The sequence below is a fragment of the Apodemus sylvaticus genome, chromosome 15, assembly GCF_947179515.1.
Source record: "Apodemus sylvaticus chromosome 15, mApoSyl1.1, whole genome shotgun sequence".
Taxonomy (NCBI): Eukaryota; Metazoa; Chordata; class Mammalia; order Rodentia; family Muridae; genus Apodemus; species Apodemus sylvaticus.
Genome location: NC_067486.1, coordinates 55388981 through 55408106, shown reverse-complemented (window position 1 = coordinate 55408106; position 19126 = coordinate 55388981). Strand labels below are relative to the sequence as shown.

At 37.9% G+C, this 19126-nt stretch overlaps 1 protein-coding gene across 5 annotated transcripts in view; it reads left to right on the top strand.

Annotated features, from left to right (window-relative positions):
* LOC127665493 (cell surface glycoprotein CD200 receptor 1-like) overlaps positions 1 to 18227 on the top strand; it is a 28926-nt gene extending 10699 nt beyond the window's left edge. For 2 of the 5 annotated variants that reach the window (XM_052157817.1, XM_052157820.1), the window contains exons 2-7: positions 11390 to 11449; positions 12192 to 12503; positions 12616 to 12867; positions 15131 to 15230; positions 15805 to 15850; positions 16803 to 18227. In XM_052157817.1, the coding sequence (XP_052013777.1) occupies positions 11390 to 11449; positions 12192 to 12503; positions 12616 to 12867; positions 15131 to 15230; positions 15805 to 15850; positions 16803 to 16943 (911 nt within the window). In that variant the 3' untranslated portion in view covers positions 16944 to 18227. Of the gene's footprint in view, positions 1 to 10552; positions 10637 to 11389; positions 11450 to 12191; positions 12504 to 12615; positions 12868 to 15130; positions 15231 to 15804; positions 15851 to 16802 lie in introns of all 5 variants that reach the window. The other 3 variants (XM_052157816.1, XM_052157819.1, XM_052157818.1) reach the window with 3 other exon arrangements.
* The last annotated feature ends 899 nt before the right edge of the window (positions 18228 to 19126 follow it).

Sequence of the window (19126 nt, the reverse complement as noted above, 5' to 3'; positions counted from 1 at the left end):
GAATAATATAATATCTTTTACTTTTTGTGTGTGTCATGCCTAACAGGAATATTGAATGTTCTAGTTTGTAATGGCTTTCAGTTGCTCAGTGCAGATGAATCATCTCAGTTTACATGAACTCTTTTTTTTCCTTCTGGATTGAGAACTAAAATTTCTGTGTCCCAGGAAACCCCTTAAGCCTAGCAAAGCAAGATCCTACTCATCATATATGGTGGTGGAGATTCAAAAACCAAAATCATCCACCTCTCTCCCCCCTCCTTTTTTTCTATTTTTGTTCTTCATGTTTACACCTCTGATTTATTTTCATATAAACGGTGAGAGTAAGCCATGTTTTTTTTTGAATGTGTGTAGTTCATGTGTATGTGAGTGTGTGTGTATCTGAGTGACTGTGTGTATGTGAGAGTGTGTATGTATGTGTGTGTGTATGTGTCTGTGTCTGCATGTGAGTGTGTGTTGGATCTTCTGGCTAGCAATCACAGACTTCTACCAATTTCCTATCACAGTGTGAAAACCATTGGATCAGAGTAGAATGCAGGGAAGACATTTGGATGTACCTTAGTTTGAGAACCTCTGGAAAATTGGCAACTTAATCCCACAATTCAATGATTTTTTTCATCTCATTCTACTAATTTCTCAAAAACATCTTGGAAGAAGGACACATTTCTAACCTACAGCTACAACAGGTAGCTTATAAATGTAGAAAAACACTCACTAAGCCACAATTAAAGTTGCCACATTAGCCTGAACTTGGGCCAGCAGATCTTCACACCATCGTGACGGTATTATGCTTGTGGGTGGCAAAAGTCACCCTGCAGCAGAGCTTAATAAAGGTCTCAGTGTAGCTGACTAAAGTGTCGGCCAAGGCCGTCTGGATTTCTGGATCTTTTATGGTGAAGATGCGAACTATGAAGTTGCATTCATTTAAAATAAAACCTTGAGCCTGGTTGTACTGGCAAACACCTCTCACCCCAGTACTCAGAAGGCAGAGGCAAGTGGATGTCTGTGAGTCTTGTCTATGTAGCAAGCTCCAGGGCAGATAACATTACAAAGATAGGCCCAAAACAAACAAACAAACAAACAAACTAAAAAGAAACCTTGATTCTTCAGGAGAAATGTGTCCATGATTACAACAGATTTAGTAATTTAGTACCTCAGGTTGTGATGTGCTTTTATATTATACTTATCCGTCGTTTGTAAAATAAATGACAACATCCTATATTTTTCAGAAGGGAAAGCACTGTGTCTCAATCCATCTAATTGTATAAAACATTCAAAGGAAAAGGAAGACCCAAAACTCCCATCTCTCAGTCTCTAGCCTTTAGAGCTCAGCGAATTAGTTTAGCTTTGAAGAAAACAGCCACGGAGCTTGAAATTAATGGTGAGGAGAGAAAAGCTTTAGCTTGGTATTCCTTAGATATTTCCACCGAAACCAAAGGATATTTTTTTTTTTTTTGGTTTTTAAATAACAAATGAAAATGACAGCTTCTGAATTTATTAATTTTTGCAGCGACACAGTTATGAATTTGTAGATTCTTTTTTAAAAAAACCTTGTTTGGGGCTAATTTAAAAGTTTTAATATAGAGTTCGTTTATTAGATTTTTTGTTGTTGTTGTTGCCTTATTATTCGTGATAAGTGTTTCTCCGTACAGGCCTGGGTGTCCTGGAAGCCCCTAGCTGGCCTCAAACTCAGGGATCCACCAGTCTCTGCTTCTCTGGTGCTGGAATTAAAGGCGTGTGCCACCATGCCTGGCCATCTATTAGATCTTTAATGACAAGTTTACATTCTTTTAAAAGACTCGGTAAGGAATGAAAAGGAAGGGAATCTTAACTTTTTGTTTCTTATTTTTATGCACTGGGAATAGTAAATGACTGTTAACAGCTGCTTTCCTATGGTGTACTCCGCGCTCCATCTGAGCAGAAGGCTCCCAACCAGGCGCTGCTAAGACCGAGGTTTCAGAAATGCCTCCCTCCAGGGTTTTGTTTTTTAAAAGAGCTTGCCCTAAAAAATGCAGCACTTTGCAACGGATGAAAATTGTTTAATCTTACAAGGAAGTCATGTGCTGTCTCTGAGGGCCTTTTCTTGTCATTAAGGAAGCCTCTCCCCATCTCCGGGTTTGCACAGTCATGCCTTAGCAGTGTGTCCCGTGTGTGGGTGGCATTTGCTTGCTCGGGCAAATGACAAAGATGATTTGGGAAAGGAAACTTCTGCTGCTCAGAGTTACTAAGAAGTTTCGCTAACAGTAAAACCAAAAGGCATTCTCCTTTGACGATTATGACTTAGGTGGAAAAGTTTTCTTCCCTCCGTATTTAAACGCTGCTTTTGCTCATCCCCTAGGTCTTTGTTTTGTGCTTATTTGTGTAGCTGTATATGGTGATAGGACATTTGTTAAAACTTAAGTGTTTCTTTCTTTTCTTGTTCTTTTTTTTTTGAAACAATGTTTTATTTTTCAATTAGCTTACAGGCCATCAAGTTTCCAGATGGGATTTAAAAAATTTATATATATATATATATATATATATATATATATATATATATATATATATATTTAATAGCCCTCTGCTCCTCACTTATTTGCCTTCACCAGTCTTACCCTTCCACTTCATTCTGGAAATAAAGAAACTTTATTTCCCACCCCTTTCCTTAAAGCCCCACCCCACCCCACCCCACCCTGCCCCCACCCTCAGTCTGATTGGCTCCTTTCTAGTTTCCTGGTCTTTACCCATATTTACACCTACGTGGTTACATATTAAATGTCTAGGAAGCACGAGTGAGAGAGGTCAGAGGACACTTGTGTTTCTGAGCCTGCGTAACCTTGCTGACTATGTTTTCTCGTTCCATCCATTTTCCTCTGATTTTCAAGTTTTCCATACAGCTGACCTCTGTCTTATGTGTGTATACACTGCTTTTCAAATAGCTATCCCTCCAGGCTGCTTCCGGTCCGTTGCTGTGGTGAGGAGAGTAGCATGTGTACAAGCCCCATGTACACAGTCCTCTGGGTCTACGGTCAGGAGTGACGGAGCTGGCCCATAAGGTAGATCCGTTTTCAGCCTCTCAGGAGCCTTCCGCGCTGATTTCCATAGTGGCTGCCCTGGTTTTATGTATCAAGAATGAGTAATGGCACCTCTTTCCTTCTATCTTTGAAACATTTGTTGTCATTTGTTTTTGACGGTGGCCATTCTGACCGGGCTGAGATGGAGTTTCCTGGAATGCGTGGTGGTGCATTCCTTTAATCCTAGAACTGCGGAGACCAAGCTGGGTGGACCTCGGTGAGTTCGGGGCCAGACTGCTCTACATAGTGAGGTCCAGGACAGCCAGGGCTACACAGACAGACATTTGCCTCAGAAACAAAATAAAAGAGAACAAAAATAGCTTAAAATCATTTTTATTTATTTGTGTGTGTGTGTGTGTGTGTATGCTCCACGCTCTGTGGAGGCCCGAAGAGAACATCTGATCCCCTGGAGCTGATGTGGGTGCTGGGAAGTGAATTTAAGTTGTCTGGAACGGTAAGAAGGATTCTTTTTCTTTTTCTTTTTTTTTTTTTTTTTTGGTTTTTTCAAGACAGGTTTCTCTGTGTAGCCCTGGCTGTCCTGGAACTCACTCTGTAGACCAGGCTGGCCTCGAAGCCGGTAAGAAGGATTCTAAACTAGTGAGTTATACCTTTAGCTCCTAAGTTTTTAAAACTATATTTAATGTGTTAATATTTAATGTAAATGTGTGTGTGTGTGTGTGTGTGTGTGTGCTCGCGCGCGCGCGCGCGCAGGTGGAGGTCAGAAGTCAACTCATGAAGAGTTAGTTCTCTCCTTCCTCCATTTGAGTCCCGGGATTGGATTCAAATCCATCCATTTAGCTCCACCACTTCCGGTCTAGTCCAGCAGGAATCTGTCAGTGAACCACACGGATGCTCACATGTCCGTGTTCATTGCTACACTGCTACTTTATCCACCATAGCCTGCACATGGAAGAACAGATAAAGAAAAGAAGGTATGTGGATGAAATTATGTCACGTGCCACGAAGCACACAGAGCTTGGTGTCCTGTTAAGTGAAACGTGTTAGACTGTGGAAGATAAACATCTCAGGCTTCTTTCTCATGCAGACCTAGATTTATAGGTATATGCATAGATGTGTGGAAAAGAGGACCCAAGGGAGAGGTGGGAAGTCAAACTGAGGTATTCAGGAAAATAAAGGCAAAAATCCCAAATTCATTCTCAGATATAGTATCTATATTTAAACTCGTATGTGTATGGGAAAGTGATATACATGTACATATGTATGCATATTTGACAGGGCAGTGGAAGGGAGACAGACTATTTGGCGGGGCTGAGCAATATGTGGAAAGTAGGGATGGGCCAAGGCAGTGGAAGGGACAAGAGAAGGCCCCTGTCACATACGTATGAGAATGCTATGGTGGAACCTGTTTCTTATGCTGACTCTAAGTTTAGTTAATGATAAGTGTCTTTTGTGTATGGTTTCTCATCTGTCTTGTCTCATTTAGCAGAATCATTGTGAAGATCATTGGCTGTTTTTCTTTTTGGTATTGAATAGTATTCCACTGTACAGAGAGTTTATACATTTATTTATTTTAAAATATTGAATATTTTTATTTGAGAACTTATGGGGTATAGAACTTGTTCTTGACAATATATAATGTATTTTACCATATTTGATCTACTCTGGACTTCTCCAGGGTCACTCCATTCAGGTTCTCTTAAAAACCAAAACCCAAACCAAAAATCTTTGACTCTAATTAGTGCTGCCCATGCGCGCATGGGTGTAGGGCCATCCACCGTAGCATGGTCAACTTACCCAGGCACTGCACCCCTAAAGGAAACGCACTGTGCCTCCCCCAGTAGCCGTCCACTGCTAGCCTCAGCTAGAGGTGGGGACTTCCGTCTTCCTCCCCCACCCACACTGGGGTTTATTTTTATTTTCTTAATATTTCATATAGTTTTTCTTGTTTTACTGATTTCTGATCAAAGATTATTATTATTTATTTTATTTTTTCAGGTCCTTTGGGTGAATTTTAAGATTAAAAAGAACCTCTAGTATTTAATGTTTTTAATTTTCTTGTAAGTACTGCATTAGTTGCCCATCCCACATTTTCTTGTATTTCTGTTTTCATCACATCAAACCAGCCTCTAATTTCATTAGGGGTTTCTTCTTTGGCCAGAGTCATGCATTATGGTGTGCGATGTTTTCCTACATATCTCATTTTCACTGATTTCCAATTTAATTAAGTTCTGATTGGAGGTCTTCCTGTATGATTTAAAGTTTTAAAACTTTTTTTTTTGTGCACTTGAATGTGTGCTATGCTAGCTCTAAAAATAACTGTTAGTTCGGTGTTACATTTCTTTCTTTGCTGCTATGCAATGTCTGATCTCAACACTTGGCAGCAGATAGAAAGTATGTGCAGTGAAAAGCATTGTGCGTTGATAGTGATACTTTTTGTTCAACATTGACTTTAGGATTGTTACTGCAGCTCAGTCATTTCCTGTCTGTACCTGGCTCTCTTTAGGTTATAACAAAGACTGACCCCTGGGTGTTGTGCTTGCTAAGCCTCTCCTCTGCCACCGAGCCTCACCACCAGCCCTTTGTCTTACTAAAACGATGAATGGTGTCGACCTTAATCCTTTGATTTTTATTTTTAACTTGAGTTTTTATTTTTGGGTGAAGAAGTATTATATACATTTTGAGATAAAACATCATGTTTAGACTCACATATAAGTTGGTTATCCATTTTAGTTAATTAGCATATTGCATTAAATTATATACCTTTCATATGATGAATGCATTCAAATCCTTTCTTCCAACAATTTTTTAGACACTCAATTACATTGATTATGATTCTATTGCCATTCTAGAGAACACTACGATATACTTTTATTTCTAACATTATACCTACCGACTTTCTTTTTCTTCTTTTCCCCAGACTCTGGTTGTCACCATCTATTCTCAGTTTTTATAAATAGCTCATTTGATTTGTCTCATAGCAAATATACTCATAGTTTGCAAGTAACATCAAGTGCTGTCATGACTATGATTTTAAATTATTTTGATTTTTAAGTTATTGTCAAGTTACTAAATTCTGCAGGAGGCACAAGGTCAAATCTTATTTTTAAAGTTATTTGGGAGGGTTCCTCTACATGTGCTTATTCAGTAAACATCAGACACACAGATTTATTTGTTTCATTTAACTTATAGTTTTAGGTCTTATAAATAATTTGAGAATCATTTAAAATCATGTTTTATAATTGTGTAAAATGGTTATTTGTTTTTCAATCAGACCTATGAAAAAGAATTTATTCATAAATACTGATTTCTACTTCTGCTCTCATTTTATCTTCTCATTCTTGAAATTCTAAGCAAGAAAAGAAGACAAAAAACCAGACACACCTACTTTTCCTTTCATCATATGGTAGATTATAATAGAATGTTAGATGTTCTTTCTCATATCACACTTTTCTATTAAATGATATATTTGGTTACTTAATAGAAATGTATAGAACCATTCCTCACTATTTGAAAAGATTTTCATTGTACTTCAATTTAGGGATGTACCAAACTGTCAACTGATCTATGGATGAATATTTGGGTTTCTAAAGTCTCGCTATACAATGTTGCGAGGGACTGCTTTGCACACTTATTTTTTCTTACTATTGTTTATGTTTCTTTGAGATAGATCCCTAGAAGTAGGATCTATAGGTCAAGTGAAGAATGCGTGAGTAACTTTGCTGTATATTGTTAAATTTCCTACTCTCAAGTTGTGAAATTTCATTCACCTCCCCAACAGGGTATTTTCTCAAATGATTTGTATTTTGTCAGTCTCAGAGATAAGAAATGGATTTCTGTAGAGCCATATTCTCATTTCTTTCATGTGAATGATGTTAAGTATCTTCCCATGTGACTAAGACACTGATCATGCTTTCAGAGCATCTTGCTATAAAGCTGTGTTAATTGCTAGTATCCATTCTTTTAGCAGAAATTACTGGCAAGGGTCATTAAAATTTTAATTAATAAATAAGTATTTTTAGCCCTAGTTAAGGCAGCCATATACCTAGTTTGCAAGCCTCTGCTCTATGTAATAGACATGCAGAAGAAGTAATAGGATTAAAGCTGTCAGTTCCCAGCTTTGACTCCAGTTATCCATTTGTATGGCTTTTTTTCCAACACCGACTATCCACAGCTTTTTAAAATACCCATTTGTTTCATGTTTCCTTTTAAAGTCATTATTTTTTCTTTGCAATTCTCTTTTCTCAGAAGTTCCACATCCTAAGAATCCTAAGTCTCAACTCACATCTCATCTCTGATCTGGAAGCTTTCTCATTCTCTGGTCCTCTTAATACTCACTCCCGTTCCAAAGCACGCTTTTGAACTGCTGGACACCACAACATTTATCATTCAATGGAAAGTTTACATTATATTTTTAATATAGCTGTTTCATTTCCAAGACCTTACAGTTTTGAGGAGAAGGAATATTTATTAATTAAAAATTTTAATGACCCCTTTATTTTGCCAGTAATTTCTGCTAAAAAAAATTAGGTACTAGCAATTAATACATAGAATTTGTCACAAAATGTTAAATTGCGAGTCATCTATATGCTATAATTTCAACCAAGGAAAATGCCAGTTTGTTGTTCTTGTTTCGTGGTAATAACCAATCAATACATTACAACTATATTGGAAATGCCTTAACAGATAATTAAGAACATTTTCACACTTGGAGATAACACTGAATACCTATGATCCTGGAAGAAGAAAGAGTTATTGGCTATGAAAGAGGAGAGTGGAGGGAAGCAGAGTGTCAAACAAGGAAGACCAGGTCAGAAGCTGATGCTAGGGAAAACTGCTCAGTCGTGGAAATGGACGTGTTTATTAGAATTAGCATTAGCACTAGCAATCCAAACAGGCCTGAAGAACATAGGAAAAAGGTGCTAAGTTCATAATGAATTCTCTTATTTCACCAAGGTACTGAGGGGCTCTACTGCAGCAAACATTGTAGAGGGCACAATAGGTCACATTGTAGTTGATGCTCCCGGCCCCATTTTTTTTTTTTTTTTAATACATGACTTTTCTGTGCAGACCTGGCTGTTCTGGAACTTACTTTGTAGACCAGGCTGGCCTGAACCTCATAGATATTCGCCTGCCTCTGTCTCTTGGGTTCATGTATTAAACAAATGTACCACTACCTCCTGGCTTGATGCCCATTCTATATCAATAATCATAACAAGACAGTGCTTGGTTTTCAGAGAGTGTTTAGATTGTAGGCTCTCAAATTGCTTTATGTGTGGTTAATATTTATGGACTATTTTCTATGTTTAGACCAGCCTGTACATGCCTGATCTTGTCTGATCCTGTAAGGTAAGCAGGGTTGTCCTGGTCAGTACTTAGATAGGACATTTTTCATGTTTATTGTCCATTTTTGTTCATTTTTTTTCTTTTTGAGATCAGATCACTTCAACTCATTTGTTAACTGGTCAGATGCTTTTTTTGGAATTTTAAAAATATTTAGATATATACTTAGCAAGTGGCAGCCTCTCCCATTCTGAAGGCTGTTTTCACTTAATTATTTCCTTTGCTGTACAGAAACTCCTTATAATAGTTGAAATTTCTTTAGTCTATAGTTGGCTTTATTTCCTGAATGACTAAAGCTTTACTTATTGCTATATCTTGAATGTTTCTTCTACTCTTTCTTCTAATGGCTTCAGCATTTCAGTTCTCATATTAATATCTTTGATCCAGTTAAAGTTGATTTCTGTATGAGATAAGAGATAGGAACCTGTTTTCCTTCATCCACATCTGGACATCCAATTTTCACAGCATGATGTGTTGTCAAGGTTACCTTCCTCCCATGTGTGCTTTTGGCATCTTTGTTAAAAGTCAGGTGGCCGTATTGGCCACGCTGTTGGTTCATCTCCACACAATGACGGTCAGGCTCCATTGCTAAAGACAACACCTATGTAACTCATGGAGCATGAAGAAGCTGGGCTGCTGCCTACCTAGAACCTTCATCCCTACTGACTATTGTTCATGGTACTGGAAGGTACTCTGCATGCTACCATAGGAAGAAGATAACACTCCTAAATGGGGTTTCTCCATCAAATCTCTCCTTCCAAGGTTCAGGGAAGTCTGCTGAAGAGAGGACAGGAAAAAAAACCAAGAGCAAGTGGGCATGGAAGATACCAAGGAAACAAGGCCTTCTAGGCACAGAACTGACACACATGTGAACTCACAGACACTGTGACAACAAGCACAGAGCCTGCACGGGTCTAAGCCAGATGGGGTCCCAGTGGTGAGAGGGGAACTGGACAGATGCCCAGCCCTAACCCAGAAGCTATCTCCAGTAGATAACTTCTCACAAAAGAAAATTATCTTTTTCCAACTGAGGCTCACTGAGTATGTTAACTACACTTATGGGCAGTCATCATGCCCAGCAGTAGATGGCCAATGCAAAATGGACTCAATGGTACTTTTGGAAGCTTTTTTTGTGTCCTAATGCTTTGCCTGGGTATTTCCCTCCCTTACAGGCCTTTTAGTTATATATTATGCTTTCTGGTTTTTTGTTTTTATGGGATTTCTGTGTGTGAGAATGTGTGTGTCTACATGTGTTCCTTTTGCTTTTACTTTAGCTCCATTTTTTTCCTGTTTTGTTTGGCTTATTGGTTTTTGTTTTGCTTTGTTTTTACTTTATCTTATTTCATTACTATTTTTATTTTTTAGATGTCTACTGTTTGCTTTCTAATGAGAGAGAGCAAGAAAGGGTGTGGATTTGGGTGTGTGTGGAGGATCTAGGAGGAGTTGGGGAAGGGAAACCACAATTATAATCTATTTTATGAAAGAATCTATTTTCAATTAAAATCAAACAGCTGTAGATTTGTGGTTTATAATATACCCTATATCCTGAAGAAAGGAAAGAAGGAAGAAATCCCTTCTTCCACCATCAGCCCCTCCCCTTGCCCACGCCCTTCCCAGTCCACTGTAACCCACTCCTGCTTTCAGGCCTTGGGTTCAGTTTGCTTTCACATGCAGTACCATGGGCCACTCACCTCGCTGTACAGGGCTTATTCTGCTTAATAGCATGTCTTCTGATTCCACCCCTTTTCCAGCTAATGACAGATTTCTGTTGTTGTTGTATCTTTTTATGTTCTTAATTGCAGATTTTCTGTACTTTCATTGTCTCCTCTGATATTTAGCATAGGCAGTCTTTTGCTTTTGTTTGAAATATACATTTATACTTAGTCCAATTTTACTATTAAAAACACACTAGCACTTCAAAGTAGTGTAGGTATCTTAGGATAACAAACAAGTCTACTTTTTCTTTCCTGTGTTTTTAATTGCTGCGTGGGAAGCATGGGATTATTATAGGTCAATGTTTCAGAAACCAATCTCGAAATTGATTATGACTCTGTTTTGTTTCTTTTTATAAAGCAGTGTATGTAGTTCAGGCTGGCCTCAAATTCATGGTATGGCTAGCTGCTTTGACAATCATTATTCTCCTGTCTCCCTCTATGTGCAATCTTGGTTTTGGACCGTTATCATTGTGAACAACTCTCCAGAACTCAAGGAAGGAATGGAAAGAGGAAAGGGCTCTCATCCTTCTCCTACCCTGCTCTGCTTCTTTTCTGCTGTTCAGTCACAAGGTAGAGCAGCAGCTGGGAGGAAGCGAGAAGATGAACTCTTTGTGATTCTGTTTCTACACTTTCAGAGAATGGCTTTGTTTCTTCAACTGTGGGAAGTGTTTATTATTGGACCAAATGTCTTGTTTTAAAATTAATTTATTTATTTACATCCCTATTACATCCCAATAATGTTTACATCCCTATTATTTATTTACATTATATCCCAGTATCAGCACCTTCATCCTAGTTCCCCCTCTTCTAATTCCTCCCCCAAAACCCCTTCCCTTCTCCTCTGAGAAGGAGGAGCCATCTGGGTATCACTCCCCAATTCCCTGCACATCAGTTACTGCAGGACTAAGTGCATCCTCTCATGGAGGTCAGGCAAGGAGGCCCAGTTAGGGAAGCTGGATCCACAGGAGTCAGGGACAGCCCCGCTCCAGTTGTTGAGGGACCTGCATGAAGACCAAGCTAAAAATCTACTTCATATGTGTGTGGGGGGCCTAGGCTTTAATTAGGGGAGGTCATCTGAAGAAAGAGTTTAATGCAGTCAGTTTAGGTGGTGCGCCTACCCTGGACCTGGCAAGGCGCTGGAAGGAAGACAGGTCTACTATACAAACTATTTGGCAAAATAAAGTCACTCATAAATGGGAAATGATTGTTTAATATCTTATAAATGTAATTTTTGTAATGTTGACATATCAGTGATAATAAAACTTTGAATTCCTGCTTACAATCAGTTAAATATTTAACCACTTGTATTTAAATATTTTCTAGAGTCAAATTGTACTGATAAGAATCAAAAAACACAGAACAGTTCATCAATTATGACAGAAGGTAATATTCTTGTTTATCTTGTGGCCGGCACTGTGGAAATGAGAATTGACCTTGCTAAGAAACAGTAACGAATGCCTCGGCTGCTGGACAGATTTAGGAGGAGTAAAAGAATCTGGTGATGTGAGTGTTAGGCCACAGGGGACCCTGAACACTTGCCTCTAAACCTTTGCCATCTTAGAGTGACTGATGGGAAGACTGTGGCATTAGCACCCTCCCAGGTCTGTGTTGAAGAATTTCTTTCTTCATCTAATTAGGTGACCTTTATATGAATGTGACTTGTGAGGACTTGAGTTCCCCAAAGAGGCCAGTGACATAGATATAGGGCAGTAGAGATAGTTAATGGAGGTTCATCATAAGCACGGATTATCCCATCAAGTTCTGCTCCTGTTAAAGTAATGACATTGCCGACTGCAGTCACAAGTGATTGTGACAGATAATTTTGTTGAGTAATCACCACTCAGAAAACTTGAATCCATCATGGACTCTTTACGTGACTGTACAAGCAATGTGAGGATTTATGGCACAAGTTGGATATAGCCCACATGCCTGAACCTTTACTTTAGGAGATGAATAATGTATTTAATTCTGATTGATTAAACATGGGAAAGTGAGAAAAAAATCTACTATTGCTGTAATACTTCCATTAGTCAAGCATTGTTCTAGTGTGACTTCATATAAGTTACTGTGGATAGACCTATCTGACAAGGTTTCCTTTTCTCATTCTCTCTCTATGTGTATGCAGTTAACACTACTGTACAGATGGGTACAAAGGCTCTCCTCTGCTGCCCTTCTATTCCACTGACAGAAGCAGTATTAATAACATGGACAATAACCCCCAGAGGACAGTCTTTCTGCGTAATATCCTACAGAGTAGATACAAGGGACATCAATGAAACCAACTGCTCGAACAGGAGCATCACCTGGGTCTTCACACCTGACCTTAGTCCCTACCTTCAGATCAGTGCAGTGTCCCTCCAGCATGAGGGGCATTACTCCTGTGACATAGCACTACCTGATGGGAATTTCCAAAAAGATTATGACCTCCAAGTGCTGGGTAAGTGACAGTGTCACATATTGTGCTATTTCAGGTCACCAATTTTAGTTAGAAAAAATGTCCTCGAAATTTGTGACAAGGCTGCATCTTTATTTCCTTTCCATTTCTCCAGTGCCTCCTGAAGTAACCAACTTTCCAGGGAAAAATAGAACTGCAGTTTGTGAGGCAATTGCAGGCAAGCCTGCGGCACAGATCTCTTGGACTCCAGATGGGGATTGTGTCACTAAGAATGAATCACACAGCAATGGCACCGTGACTGTCAGGAGCACATGCCACTGGGAGCAGAACAATGTGTCTACTGTGTCCTGCTGGGTTTATCATTCGACTGGTAACAAGACTCTGGTCATAGAACTGAGTAGAGGTGGTGAGTACCTTCTTTAATTTTTTTGCCTTTAGTATGTATGTATGTATGAATGTATGTATGTATGTATGTATGTATGCATGTATGTATGTTTGCATGTATGTACATGTTTGTGCGTGTGCCATAGTAAGCATGCAGGGGCCAGAGAACAACACGTCCTTCTCTGTATGGGATGGAGATCTGGTGCTCGGGCTTGGCAGCACGTGCTTTTACCTGCTGAGCTCTCCACAGGCTACCTACCTGTTTTCCCTTTCTCTTTCTTTTTCCTTGTTTTTTCTTTTATCTTTGTCTTTTTCTTCTTCTGAGATAAGATCTCTTTGTAGCTAAGACTGGTCTTGACATCATGGGTCTGCCTTTATCTGCTGCCTGAGTGGTGGGATTACACAGCAGCTGTTCCTTCCTTGAGAGGGAACTGGTATTTAATTTATTCCTCAGTAGTAGATAATGAATAACTCAGAACAGGGAAGACAATTTGAGCAGTTTATTTAGATATTATTCTAAAGCTAGGAAATTCACTGCTGTGCCTGAGAAGTATTTTGTAACTTCATATCAAGGGAAAAGAACTTCCAGTTCTAAATAATTCTAATCTTTACTTCTCTAAATGCCTTTTTAAAGGACCACCATAAAATATTTTCATACTTCAGTGATGTGTAGACTTTAATTCTCTGATTATTGATATAATACATTAATACCTTTACCTGTCATATGCCTATTCAGTAAACAACTAAAAGTGGTGAATTTTCTCTTCCTGATTCTGTTGCAGTTGTTCAAAGTCAGTATTAGGTTTTCTTGCTCATTCCATCGTGTCTCTGAACCCAATATTTATTGGAAATTATTTATGTTCTCTGGACGTGTTGTTCTCTGGCCCCTGCATGCTTACTATGGCACACACACAAATTATTTATTATTTGAAGTTCATGATACAATGATAAAAATAAGAACATCGCTAGCTTTATATTGGGTTTCAGGATACAAAATGGTAGTTAGGAGTAATGTCTTTGCACAACATGGCTTCTCATTCACAGCTCTACAAATCTCAATATATATATATATATATACATATATATACATATATATATGTGTGTGTGTACATACATATATACATATATATACACATATATATACATATACATACATACACACATACACACATATATATATATTATATATATATGAATATATATGAAATGTTCTGAGTTACTGGGTACTCTGCCTCTGCCTGTCCCTTCTCTTTCTTTCTGAGGAAATAGGGTTCTTAGTATTCTGCAAAGACAGCAAGCTACAGAAGAACTTCCTGCATCATTTTTTCTTTTACTGAAGAGATCTCTTGTTTTCTTTCCCTTTTTTTGAATAAAGAAATAGATGTTTAATTAGTCTCTCAAAGTTCTGAGACACTTTTTAAAGTTTTTATCCTAAAGTTTTTACACACACACACATACACACACACACACACACACACATGCATGTGTGTCTTTGATAACACTTCTCCCATTATTATCTCTTATCTCCTTCCATTGACCGTCTTCTTAACGTGCCCCCTTCTCCTTCTTTGTATGCATGTATGTGTTATATATACAAGTGCATGTTGTGGATGTTGTGTTATTGTCACTGTCAGTGTGTTTGTGTGTGTCACATTGTATTTAATTCAGGTTGCTTTCATGAGTATGTATGGTGGATTATGTAATTGAACAAGGACAACCTATGATCCATTCCCCCCATTAATGGTGGAATGTTGACAGGTCAGGACTTGTACACATCTTTTACCTGTAGTCCTTGCTGCTTTGAGTTCAACACATATTTTATGCCTGGAGGATACAACACTCCTTTTCGTCCTCTGGTTCTTCCATCCTTTTTGCCACTCTTCCTCTTGTTCCTTGAAACTCCATGGGGTGGTAGAGATACAACGTTTAAAGCTGAACATTCTATTCAACAACCATTTATTCTCAGAACCTTGAGCAGTTATGGGTCCCTGCATTAACCATTAGTCATTGAAAACAATTTTTCTGACCAAGATTGAAAGCAGCATTAATTTATGAGTATAAAATAAATGTTTAGAAGACAATGGACAGTGTGTCCATTGTCCATTTAGCAAAGCATAGTAGAAGATCTGCACCCCTTCTCCAGAGCTCACGATCTTTCTGGCCACCTGATTTTGAGCATGTTTCAGTACCAGACATGAACTCCTGCTTCATTTTATCAATGAAAAGTATACTATTATTTGGACTTACCACCTTTGAACCATAAACTTTTCTGTCTATCATTGCAGGTGCCCAATTACTAGGATCATATATTCTGTACACCATCCCATCTATTATTATTTTGATCATCATAGGATGCATTTGTCTTTTGAAAATCAGTGGCTTCAGGTATTAACTGATGAATTTTTTTCTTCAACCTTATTTGATTAGAAAAGGGTGAGAAATATGGGACTGACTGACTGGCTGGCTGGCTGACTGACTGACTGGCTGGATGGCTGGCTGACTGTTACATTAGGGAGGAACAACAATGTTCTTGTAAGCAAAAGGGACACATGAAGTGTTAGAATAGGATTACCTTGCATGATGACAGTGTTTAGCGAGTTGCTCAGATGGCCAACCACTGTGAATTAAGCCAATTAGGGCTAAGAATTAAGACGTTCTAATATCTTTAATTTGAGAAAATAGCCACAACATTTCTTTTTACATAACAAAGAGATGGCACAACATACATTTTATTGCATCAAGCTCCTATCTCAACATTTTGCTTTTCTGCTTAAGAACCAGAATTCTTTGTTATAATGCCTGCAAATTGGTGCATTTCATTCATTCCTGGTAGCTCATTTCTGATTTACTGAGACTTACATATTAATTATTAGAACATTTTAATACTGTAACTGTTTATTCTAAACAATGATGTTGCCTGCAGTGACTCCAGATGTTTAATTTTTTATTTTTATTTTAGAAAATGTAAATTGCCAAAATCTGAAGCTACCCCAGCTGCTGAGGAGGTAAGATAAATTAATTAATATATTTGTAAATTTTAAAACTACTTGGCCTTAAGTCTAGCAGAACAGTCTGTAATTTCCATTAATATTCACGTTTTGGATGAACGAGCAAAATTCTGATTTTTGCAGTTAGTAGTGAAACATACTTATTTTGCTAAATATGTATCATATATCTATAATATATCTTATAAATAGTTATGGAATCAACATGTTCTGATAATTAATATGTAAGTCTCAATAAATCAGAAATTAACTACCAGAAATGAATGAAATACACTGATTTGCAATTGCTATAACAAAGGAGAAAATTCTGCATCTATCTATCTATCTATCTATCTATCTATCTATCTATCTATCTATCATCTATCTATCTATCATCTATCTATTATCTATCTATCTATCATCTATCTATCTATCTATCTATCTATCTATCTATCTATCTATCTATCTATCTTCCAACCTACTTTTTCATCTGATAAACTGGATCTTAATGACTTTGCCCTATTTGGATTGTAATCTCTGGAGAGATCAAGTAGATGTTCCCTTCTCCATGAAACTATGTCTAATTCTTTACTTCCCCATTTAAACGCCACTATAATTTTTCTCTATTCTAAGCTTAAACCATGTTCCTTAGTCTCCTATGACCATCTTCTTATTTTCTTTGACTCATTCTTTTAAAATACTTATGTCACCTCATTCCTCTACATGTCTACAGTCACTCGACAGCCATCTCATACAAAATATAAATAATCAACAAATGTTTTTTGTTGTTTATAGATTACTAGATTTAGATTTTGTTGTTGATAGATTACTAAAACAAAGCTGTGATCTTCTGCTCATATGAGACACACATATAAACATTATTAGTAGATGCTAACATGGTAGAAACATGGGTAATTTTGGTAGTTATTTCTAGCTCTCGTGAATGGATTTTTAACTTTGAGCTTTTGCCAAGGATGAAATGCAGCCTTATGCTAGCTACACAGAGAAGAGCAACCCTCTCTATGATACTGTGACCAAGGTGGAGGCGTGCCCAGGGTCACAAGGCGAAGTCAATGGCACAGACTGGCTTACTCTGCCAGCCACTGGAGTCTAGAACCAAGAAAAAGAAGTCAAAAGACATTGTAATGACTGCTTTGCTTTCTTTAAAATTCTACAATGGAAGGACTACTTGGAAACTAGCTCTTCCAAAGTTTGTCGGAAGCACAAATGTTCTAATGGATTTGCATTTAAGTTCTTCTGTCATTGGAAGTTTGGAATCTTTGCTGCTGCCTGTTAATTCTAGGAAGAACTGATTTAATTATTACAAATAATTACAAAAAATATCAAAGTGTGCAATTCAGTATGATGAAAACTGAGTTTCTTCAAGAAATAACTGCAGAAGGAGCAATCATCACTAAAGAATTTCATGTAAATTCTTCAAAAAAAAATTCCTGTGTATACGACATGACTTTGGTATGTGTGTGCAATTATATGTTTATTTACAAATGTGTATATATGCACACATCTGCTTTTTAAGACATCTCCTTGTCAAAAACACACTGGAGTTCTGGATTTATAAGTCTAATAAAGTGAGTACTGGAGATATTTTTATATCAGCATAAGTAAAACTACCTCATTCTTTTTAATGGCTACATAAAATTCCCCTGTATTTTTACATTGTAATTTAATTAATCATGTCTCTTGGATGGCCATTTAGATTTTGTGTTGTGTGTGGTATTAAACAATACTATGTGGAATGTTTCTTGTGGTGAATCTCTGCATTAAGTGCACTTCCATTTTTCATTTTTAATTAATCAGTTGGGTGATATGTCTTAAGGTTATGATATTGCCTCGATTATTTAATGCTGTAATGACAGTATTTTCAACTCCTTGTATTGCTACAAAAGTGCTGACATCTTATGCACAGCAATTTTACAGATGTTATGAATTGTGTATTTTAACATTCTATTCTAATGTAATTATCGAGGAGCAACTATCTTTGAAATATGTATGTAGGTGGGAGAAGTTGTAGTACTTTACATGCTAAAAGGATATTAATGGGATGATACAGCTTTTCCTTCCATTTTTCTTTGGAGGGAAATATTGGGAATACATATATTGATAATTTTTGGCATATATTTTTAATCGCTAAAAATAAGCCTGTTCCCTTTATATCAGGAAAAAAATTAAAAATGGATTTTTGTCTTATTTTGTTTGCTTTGTTATTTTGAAATGAGGCCTTGATAATTTCTCAGGTAGTTCCCCAACTCACTGTAGAGCCCAGGCTGGCCTTCCAATGGCTGTGATTACAAATGTATGGAAGCATACTCCCCCCCCCCCAAAAAGTATTTTCATTATGATGTAATGATAGAAATTAAAACAAGACCCATTCACTCTTCACATGTCCCAATTGAGTCATTTAAGGCAATTATCTTGTCTATTAAAATATTTTTGTTTCCATTTTGGAAAATTACCTCTCTTTTTCTTCTTCCTATTCCTCCTACTCTACCCCACTACTTTGAAAGTTATGCATTATAACATATATGTATTAGTGGCTAGGTTTCTGTGGTGGATTGAATAGGTTTCGCCCCATAAATTCATGTGTTTAAGTGCTTGGCCATTGGGAGTAACACTGTTAGGAGGTGTGGCCTCGTAGGAGTAGATGTGGCTTTGTTGGAGGAAGCGCATAACTGTGGTGGTAGGCTTTGAGGGCTCCTATGCTCAGGATCCGCCCAGTTTGTGGATGCCAGTCTGCTCCTGGCTGCCTTCAGAAGGCAGCCTCTTCTTGGCTGCCTTTGGATCTAGATGTAGGACTCTCAGCTCCTCTAGCATCATATCTGTCTAGATTCAGCCATTTTTCCTTCCTGTTGATAATAGACTGAAGCTCTGGAATTGTAAGCCAATTCCAACTGCATGTTTGCCTTATAAGAGTTACCTTGGTCATGCTGTCCCTTCACAACAATGAAACCGTATGTGGTGGTTTGAATATGCTTGGCCCATGGGAAGTGTGGCTTTATTAGGAGGTGTGACCTTGTTGGATGAAGTGCTGTGGGGGTGGGCTTTGAGGCTGTGCCCAGTGTGGAAGAGTTAGTTTCTCCTGTCTGATGTTAGATCAAGATGTAGCGCTCTCAGCTCCTTTTCTAGCTCTATGTCTGCCTACATGTAGTCATGCTTCCTGCTATGATAATGGACTGAACTTCAAAAACTATAAACCAGCCCCAATTAAATGTTTGCCTTTGTAAGAGTTGCCTTGGTCATGATGTCTTTTCACAGCAACGGAAGCCCTAATTGATACCC